This window comes from Bubalus bubalis, chromosome 11 (genome assembly GCF_019923935.1).
Source record: "Bubalus bubalis isolate 160015118507 breed Murrah chromosome 11, NDDB_SH_1, whole genome shotgun sequence".
Classification (NCBI taxonomy): Eukaryota; Metazoa; Chordata; class Mammalia; order Artiodactyla; family Bovidae; genus Bubalus; species Bubalus bubalis.
Genome location: NC_059167.1, coordinates 34838104 through 34847431, shown reverse-complemented (window position 1 = coordinate 34847431; position 9328 = coordinate 34838104). Strand labels below are relative to the sequence as shown.

At 44.9% G+C, this 9328-nt stretch overlaps 1 protein-coding gene across 2 annotated transcripts in view; it reads left to right on the top strand.

Moving 5' to 3' along the window:
- The first annotated feature begins 5799 nt into the window (after positions 1-5799).
- Positions 5800-9328, top strand: part of PELI2 (pellino E3 ubiquitin protein ligase family member 2) — a 194708-nt gene continuing 191179 nt past the window's right edge. Inside the window, exon 1 of one of the 2 annotated variants that reach the window (XM_025295473.3) lies at positions 5800-6255. In XM_025295473.3, coding sequence (XP_025151258.2) covers positions 6179-6255 — 77 coding nt within the window. In that variant the 5' untranslated portion in view covers positions 5800-6178. The remainder of the gene's footprint in view (positions 6256-9328) is intronic. The other variant, XM_006068138.4, reaches the window with a different exon arrangement.

Below are 9328 nucleotides of genomic sequence, written 5' to 3'. Positions count from 1 at the left end.
AATTATTTGGTGCTCAGCTTTCTTTATAGTCCAACTCTTAACATCCATACATGACTACTGGAAAATCCATAGCTTTGACTAGACAGACCTTTATTGGTAAAGTTATGTCTCTGCTTTTTAATATGCTGTCTAGGTTGGTCATAACTTTTTCCCAAGGAGCAAATGTCTTAATTTCATGGCTGCAGTCACTGTCTGCAGTGATTTTGAAGCCCCCCAAAATAAAGTCTGTCACTGTTTCCATTGTTTCCCCATCTATTTGCCATGAAGTGATGGGACTAGATGCCATGATCTTAGTTTTCTGAATCTTGAGTTTTAAGCCAACTTTCTTACTCTCCTCTTTCACTTTCATTAAGAAGCTCTTTAGTTCTTCTTCACTTTCTGCCATAAGTGTGGTATCATCTGCATACCTGAGCTTATTGATATTTCTCCCAGCAATTTTTATTCCAGCTTATGCTTCATCCAGTCTAGCATTTCTAGTGATGTATTTGGCATATAAGTTAAATAAGCCAGATGACAATATACAGCCTTGACATACTCCTTTTCCAATTTGGAACCAGTCTGTGGTTCCATGTCCAGTTCTAACTGTTGCTTCTTGACCTGCATACAGATTTCTCAGGAGGCAGGTCAGGTGGTCTGGTATTCCCATCTCTTTCAGAATTTTCCACAGTTTGTTGTGATCCACATAGTCAAGGGCTTTGGCATAGTCAATAAAGCAGAAATAGATGTTTTTCTGGAACTCTCGTGCTTTTTTGATGATCCAACGGATGTTTGGATCTCTGTTTGATCTCTGTTTCCTCTGCCTTTTCTAAATCCAGCTTGAACATCTGGAAGTTCATGGTTCACGTACAACTGAAGCCTGACTTGAAGAATTTTGAGCATTAGTTTACTAGCGTGTGAGATGAGTGCAATTGTGCGGTAGTTTGAGCATTCTTTGGCATTGCCTTTCTTTGGGATTGGAATGAAAACGGACCTTTTCTAGTCCTGTGGCCACTGGTGAGTTTTCCAAATTTGCTGGCATATTGAGTGCAGCACTTTCACAGCATCATCTTTTAGGATTTGAAAATAGCTCAGCTAGAATTCTATCACCTCCATTAGCTTTGTTCATAGTGATGCTTCCTAAGGCCCACTTGACTTCACATTCCAGGATGTCTGGCTCTAGGTGAGTGATCACACCATGGTGATTATCTGGGCTGTGAAGATCTTTTTTGTATAGTTCTTCTGTGTATTCTTGCCACCTCTTTTTAATAACTTCTGCTTCTGTTAGGTCCACACCATTTCTGTCCTTTATTGTATCCATCTTTGCACAAAAATTTCCTTGGTACCTCTAATTTTCTCAAGGAGATCTCTAGTCTTTTCCATTCTATTGTTTTCCTCTATTTCTTTGCACTGATTACTGAGGAAGGCTTTCCTATCTCTCCTTGCTATTCTTTGGAACTCTGCATTCAAATGGGTATATCTTTCCTTTTCTCCTTTACCTTTCGCTTTTCTTTTCATAGCTATTTGTAAGGCCTCCTCAGACAGCCATTTTGCCTGTTTGCATTTCTTTTTCTTGGGGATGGTCTTGATCACTGCCTCCTGTGGACTCTAAAAGTTTTGTTGAGGGTGGATCTCATTAAAAAATTGGTAGATCCCACGATACTGGATGCTTGGGGCTGGTGCACTGGGACGACCCAGAGGGATGGTATGGGGAGGGAGGAGGGAGGAGGGTTCAGGATGGGGAACACATGTATACCTGTGGTGGATTCATTTCAATATTTGGCAAAACTAATACAATATTGTAAAGTTTAAAAATAAAATAAAAAAAAATCGGTAGATCCCAATTTTTTAAAAAAGTGAGTGTACCTCACACTAGCAATCAAAGACATGCAAATAAAAATGATCACCTGTCATATTAGTGAGGGTTTAAAATGCTAGTGAGAGTTCCCTGAGGCAGGCTCTCTCATTTACTGCTGGCTGCAGTATAACTTGGCAGGCATAATCATTTTGAAAAACGGTTTGGAAATATGCATCAAAGGGTCTTAAAAATGTTCATGCTCTTTGATGTAATAATTTTACTTGTAGGAAACTGTTCTCTTGCAGTAATAACTAATATAAATATGTTTATTATTTAGAAGACCAAAAGTTAGAAATATTCCCAATGTTTCATAAGAGGAGGGAAGGGTAATAGATGTTGATACACAGGACAAAACAACAAAAATGAAGTTTTAGTGACAAGAAAAAACTGCTCACAATGTAATAAGTAGAAAAAAAGGGGTAAACTGTGTGAGAGGTGATGAGACACAGTATTATCACATCACATAAAAACTTAAAAAAGGTGAAGGAAATACATAAAAATGTTACCCAGGGTTGTTTCTGGGTAATTAGCTTATGGATAGTTTAAATAAAATAAGATATAAACATATCCCCTTTTTAATGCTTTCTAAATTTCTGACAAGGAGCTCAAGTTACTTTCCCAATCAGGAAAAAAAAAATGTATATATTTGGCAAAACTAATACAGTTATGTAAAGTTTAAAAATAAAATAAAATTAAAAAAAATAATAATAAAATTTAAAAACAAAAATGTGATCTAAGTTTTCATAAAAAAAAAATGATGTTTATCATAAAATATATTTTTGAATGTATCTTCTTACTCTTTAGTCTTTGGAAACATAAACATCTAAGGTAGAATGGAGAGTGACTAAAAATTAGACTATTGTAGAAATACTGGAAGTTATTGGATTGATTTTATTTAAGGTATGGTTAAGGCAAACATAAACTTCTTCAGTAAACCTTTCATTCTAACTTAAAAGAGATAGGTATAACTGAGGCAGGGGTAATGTAAGAGGAAGCGTAACATTTTTTATTTTGAGGTTAACATACGGCCTTAGGTAGCCCAAGAAGCAGAATCAGCCCCCTGTGGGACACTGTGGGTGGGTCATTCTCTTCAGGAGAGTGGTTTAGGAGAGACACAAATGGAATGGCAAGCAGGGAGGGGAGGGGTGGGGGTCTGCCCTGGCAGCCAGGTCAGTCAAGCCCACCCTGGCTTTCAGTGGGTTGGCAGATGGCACAGCCAGATTGTCCCACCAGCCTAGAGCTACTAACTAAAACAATTACATTCAGGAAGAGAAAAATTCATGCTACAATCAGATTCCTAATGTTAGCAGAGAATGGTGAGGGTAACGCTCTAATTGGTTTAAGTTGTGAACAGAAAACTGTAATGAGGAATAGACAGAGAAAGGTGCAAACTGGTTTTTATGGAGACAAAAGCCACGGACACTGAAAAAAATCAAGTTTATGCCCTACCACTCTGTTCCCCTCGCAGCCTTGCCATCTGATTCCCCTTGAGAGGTGTTTTTTTTTTGTTTGTTTTTCTGTTTTTTTTTTTTTTAACTTTCACTTATATATTTTCTTTAAACCAAACAAAAGCAAATTTGGGATACTTGGGCCCAATCTAGAAAACAGACATGGTTTTGGTGGGTCTATGCTGTATTTAAAACCTAACAACAGAACTTGTATGAGTTGCCTACAAAAGTTAAAAGTTAGGAGATTTGGCGTAAAACACAGGATTTGCACTTTTAAAAGAAAGTCAAATTTAGTGACTTTAATAAGTAAGCTGTTATTGTCACATGGCAACAAGTAACTGGAGAAGAATGACCGATGCCCCTCTGAGATGGCACCAATTTGCCACAGTCCTCACTCGGCCCTTTTGCTCATTTGGATTTCCTTTCCTGGTCCCTGTATGCATTCCTGAGGTTTTCCAGTGTATGATTCCCCGAACTGGTTTGCCAGCCCTGAGTTGCCTAGGATAAAAAGCTTCCACTGCTACAAAAACTAGATTCAAAGCAACATTTCCTTTAAGTAACTCTGATAAAGATAGACCTGATGAAGAACTCTTAAACAAGCTCAAAGAAATGCAAGGAGAGCAAAAAGAGAGAGATGGCCTTCTGGAAGTCAGAGATGCTCTATGGGAAACTCTCCATTCTCGCAGACAGCTAGAATGGAGGTCCTGCAAAGACTGGGCACCCTATGGGAAACTCTCCGCCTAGTGTTTGAAGCTTAGTAGGAGGTTAATAAATGTTTGTTTCCATCTTCCTAAGAGCAGATGCAGAGCACAGCAAGGAGGAAATGGAGCCAGAACAGTGTAATGCAACGCACAAAAGCACAGCATGCCAAGAGAGAAGGAGAGAGGGGGTAATTGTAGCCTAGAGAGCAGTAGCAGCAACAGAACAAGCCTAGAGAAGTTAGAATGACAAAGCCAGGTACTATAATGACCGGGGACTTCATAACCGCAGCATGATTCTGATAGATCTTTGCTAGTCACACATCTATATGGTAAGTAGGAGCATAGAGTAGATAGATGAAGACTACATTAATTAGGCAGATAAATTCAGACAGAAATTCACACCAAGACACTAGTGATGAGAAAGCATTCAACCCTTTAGTGAAGGATTGTTGGTTAAAACTAGTAATACACACACACGTGTTACAGAGGATATGTAAAATATGCAGGATAGCTGTGTGCAGTTGAAGAATTTTTATGCTTAGGTGAAGTAAGTTGTTTAAAATTTTTTTGTGTGTTTTACTTACCAATGGTGTGGCTTTAGTTACTTTGAAACAATTTAATTCTAAAGCCCCAATTAAAAAAAAATTAGTCACTAACTGAAGTAAAATTTCCTGCAGATCATGTCACTGTTGCAATAACCTATCAGAGAATGTTAGACAAAGGGTACTGAACAGCGCAATGGAAGGTTATGGTAACCGTGATGAAATTTTTTTTCCCTAGTCCTTTACTTAGGGTCATAACCAACCAGTCAGTGTTTATAGATAGGGTTTGCAATATGTATTTAAATATTTAACAATCTTGAGAGGCAGTGACTGACAATAATATGCAGTGTCCAGTATGAGTGCTTAATAAGTGGTAAAACAAAATACTGCATGATGAGAAACAGTAGTCAGTAAATCTATTATACTCTAAAATATTTCAAAGCCTAGTAACTATTTAGAAACGCATAAAAAAGCAAACATAATGTGTTGGCTAAATTATGATAATAAAGGAAACTTTATATTCACTAAAAAGTTTACTCAAATAATTTTCTTTTAAATTGCTTAGGGGATTAAGAGAAGGTATGGGAAAGGGGAGAGAGTATGGATTAAAAAAAAACCCACACACTCACAACTTTTTTTTGAACCACGTGGAAGTCTGCTGACGACAGACCGGGTTGCTACATCCTGCACAATTGGAGGGGTGATCCAAGCGCCTTCAAAACTCCCTCTAATCCAGTGCCAATTGGCAAAGCCCTCCAAATTTCTAGACTTCTTCAAGCTTTAAAGGACTGGGTTTTGGAAGAGGAGGCTCCAGGTGCGCGTGTGGAACACCTCCGAATGTGTGCCGCAACACGGTGACACCGGGAAAGTAAATGCTCCCATATCCGAACAGCAGGTTCTTTATTTACAGCTAGCTAACCCGAGGAAACTAAGTTAGGCTTGGGAACCTAAACCGCCGTGCTTCCGGGGATCCTGCGCAGACTTCGACCGCTGGAGAACTCGGCGACCAGGGCTGAGGTGCCCGCGCTGTTAAGTTTGGGGAAGGAAGCGAGAGAGGAAAAAAAAAAAAAATAGAGCTGCTCCTTTAAGAACTTCCTTTCCCTTTTACTCTATGTTTACATAACACGGGGGCGAGCCGCCGCTGGGCCCGAGGGGGCGGGGAGGGGACCTGGGCGGCCCCACGCGCCGGGGGAGGGGGCGCCGGGTGGGCGGAGGGCTGCGGGCGTCTCGCCGAGGGCGGGGTGGCTCCCACCTGCCCGCGCGCGGGCGGGGCGGCTCTGCGGTCCGGCCCCCGCCCCTCCCCCTCCCGCTGCCCCCGCCCCTCCCCGGCTAGCTCGCTCTCTCCTTTCCTCCCTCCCGCGGGGCTGCGGCGGCGGCGGCGCTTCGCGCGGTGGGTCTCCCTGCTGCCCGGTCCCATTTGTTGCCGAGTCCAGCTCGGGGCAGCCGCGGCGCGCGGAGCTCTAGAGAGCCCGGCAGGGCAGCCACGCAGCCACGACGGAGCAGCCGCGGGACTGGCCGCCCCGCGCCCCCTTCGCCGCCGTGCCCTTCCCCGGCGCGCTCACTCCTTTCTCGGGATGGGATTGTAGCGGCGGCGCGGACTCAGCGGGGATCGCGGCGGAGGCGGCGGCGGCGGCGGCGGCCGAGCAGGGCTCCATGTTTTCCCCCGGCCAGGAGGAGCACTGCGCCCCCAATAAGGAGCCCGTGAAATACGGGGAGCTGGTGGTACTGGGGTGAGTCCGGGGATCCCCGATCAGGGGAGCTTGGGGGCGGGCAGCAAGCGCTCCGGGCTGGGTGGCCGCCGCGCACCCACATCCCGGAGCAGGGCCATCGGGGTGGTTTGGGGGTTCTCTGGCCATCGGTAGGGCGCTTGGGCCGGTAGGAGCGTCTCGGAGGTCTGGGACGGCGGGAGTGTGGGTGGGATGCCCCCATTCGCGCGCGCGAGTCGCTGCGGCGGGCACAGGGATGCGCTATCCGCGCCGAGGACGGTGGCAAGGGAAGTGGCGGAGCGCGATCAGCCCGGGGCGAAGGCAGTGGCGGGGACTGGGGCGACCTCGGAGCCCCGCGGGGTGTAGCGTTCGGGGACTAAGTCCTTGGCATTACTGCGGGGGCAGAGGCTCGACTTCCCCGCGTGCCCCGGGCCGGGTGTCGGGGATAGGGACCAGGGTTGAAGCACAGCCGTCGTGGGCACCTCGCGGTGTCCGAGGACTACCCCGCCACCTTGGCGAAACTGAGAGGCCCCCAGGGTCCCTCTGTTCCCGCTTACTGTGAGCCCCGGGCCCGGAACTCCAGGCGCGGCACCGGCGGCTCGGCGCTGCGGGCAGTGGGATCCGAGCGAGGGGCGTCCGCGGGCAGCGCCTTGCATATTGTTACGGTGACCGCCGCGGCAGCCGCAGCCGGAGGGCAATGAACTGTCTGCGACCCGGGAGGCCGGGCCGGCCCTCGGCTCTCTCCGCCGGGAGTGTCGTGGAGCGGGCAGGAAAGCCGCTGCGCCCGCCCGGACTCCGGGGCGCGCAGGGCTGCATCCTCTCTGTCCCTCGGTCCTGGGATTCGGCCTCGCAGATGTCCTCCCAGCGGTGGGGAGCTCGCCAGCCTCGCCTGCCTCTGCTGCCTCTCGGCTTGTGAAAACCACATTCTGAAGATAGTAATTATCTACAATCTTTAAACGGCAGCAATTAGAGACTTCATCTACTTCCTGAGTTTCCTTGTGACATTTCTATTGTTTACACTTAATAAGCCTAGAGAGAGGCTTCGCTGGGATTAAAGCAGGATAAAGTGGGCAGTGAAAGGGAAGCGGAATGGGGTGGGGGAAGTGCGGTAAATTCGGGAGAAGGAGCAACTTGGGTTTAGCTTTGGAGGAGAAAAGGGAAAGGATTATTTTTTCCTTTCGATCTGTCACTCTCGGAAACCCGCGCTTTTGTCCTCCTCTCTTGAAAGACTTGTGTTCTGAACATTATGGGTGCTGAAAGGTAGGCTTAGCACACATGTGAAGAGTCATGGGTATGGAAGAACTCAGGGCACTCTGAAAAATGTGTTTTGATAACTGAATACCTTGAAGTAAGTGCCGACTTAAAGATAATTTTAAAGCGACGAATTTTTAAGAGAAGCTTCCAGACGCAGCCCAGCTCAAAGTTGTCCAGTTTGGCGTACTTTGTAGCTACATTGTTAGGTGGAGTATCATTGGAAAGCTCATTTACCTATTTGGAAGCTGTTTCAGATAAGCATTTTTCTCACCTGCATCTAATTGCATTAAAAGACAAACATCAAGATTCAGTGGAAGGAGAGAGGACTGGCAGGCAAAAAGCTGGAGTTTAGCTTTGTCTTATGTAACCTCAGCCCAGCCTAATTTTGTGTAGTTTGGTTTTGTTTGTGTGGCTGGCTTCAAAGTATGTTTAACATTGTGAACCTGACACGAAAGATTAACTTAGGCCAGGACTTTATTTCATTATTTCCTTTTGAGGAAAGAGTCGTTGAGATGTTTCATGAAAGCAGGGTGTGAGTGGGTCTGGAGAGGGTTTGTGTTCATAGCTGGAAGTACAGGACATTCCAAAGCCCCGAAAAGGATTTTTACCCTGAATTGTCCTCCTATCAGGTTTATACTAAAGCAGGCTATGTAAATACGTTGCCAGTTGCATGTGCTCTGTTATTTACAAATGTTTTTCCAGGAGACACTTAGTATTATGGAATTAAGTGTTAGTTGCTCAGTCCTGCCCGACTGTTTGCAACCCCATGGACTGCAGCCCACCAGGCTCCTGTGTCCATGAGATTTTCCAGGCAAGAATACTGGAGTGGGTTGCCATTTCCTTCTCCAGGGGATCTTCCCAACCCAGGGATCAAACCCGGGTCTCCTGCAGTGCAGGCAGATTCTTTACAAACTGAGCTACAAGGGAAGTCCATGACGGAATTAGCACTTACATTAATATTTTAGGCCACTCAGCAGTTTGTGTGCACCTACTGTGTGCCAGCACTGTTCAGGCATGGAGGATCCAGAAGTGCACAGGGAGCTATTTCACTGTAGTGTGGAGTGGCAGATATAAACAGAAGAAAACATGTAAACAAATGAATAATAAATGGCAGTTTCGGGTGCTGCCAAGTTCTCAACAGAAATGGGTTAGCTTAGGAGACATCTGCAATAGGTAGGTCTTGCCTTCTTTAGCTGGGAAGGCAGGGAAGGTTTCTCTGAGGAGGTGAAAGGTGAGTTGAGACCAGGCTCTGAGAAGATGCTAAGTTTGGTTTTTCAATACTTGAGAAGAATTGGGGCCATTTTCTATTTTTGAGTAGTTCTCTGACTCTCTAACAATATTGAATACACTGAAGAATGTGGGGAAATAGTGAAAAGGTAGGTAGACTCTAAGGCAGCCCATATTAATCTTTATCCTACCCTTAGGACTTGAGGTAGTGCCCTCCCTCTTAAATCACCAGTGATGATCAAATAAAAATTATTATCAGTGTTGCATATCTGATCATCTATAACGTAATGTCAGAATTTCTAGTAGATTTTTTTATTGATGAAATTAATCTTGAAATCTAAAAATGCCCCATATTAGTATTCATAAAAAGCTTTTTGCTTATAAAATACAGTGCATTTTTCATTAAAAAAAAACTGTTGTGTGATTTCTCTTTTTTTTCTCTTCTAAATTTTGTAGTAAAATGTTGCTAAGAAATCCTGGAGTGCAGATTGAGGAGCTATATACGTATATGTCTATATTCATATGCAAATACTTTTGCGTCTTTTCATGTGTTACACAATGTTAAGAGAATCCCAGTTAGGATTTTTGTAGGGTCATCATTTTCTTAGCAGCTTGG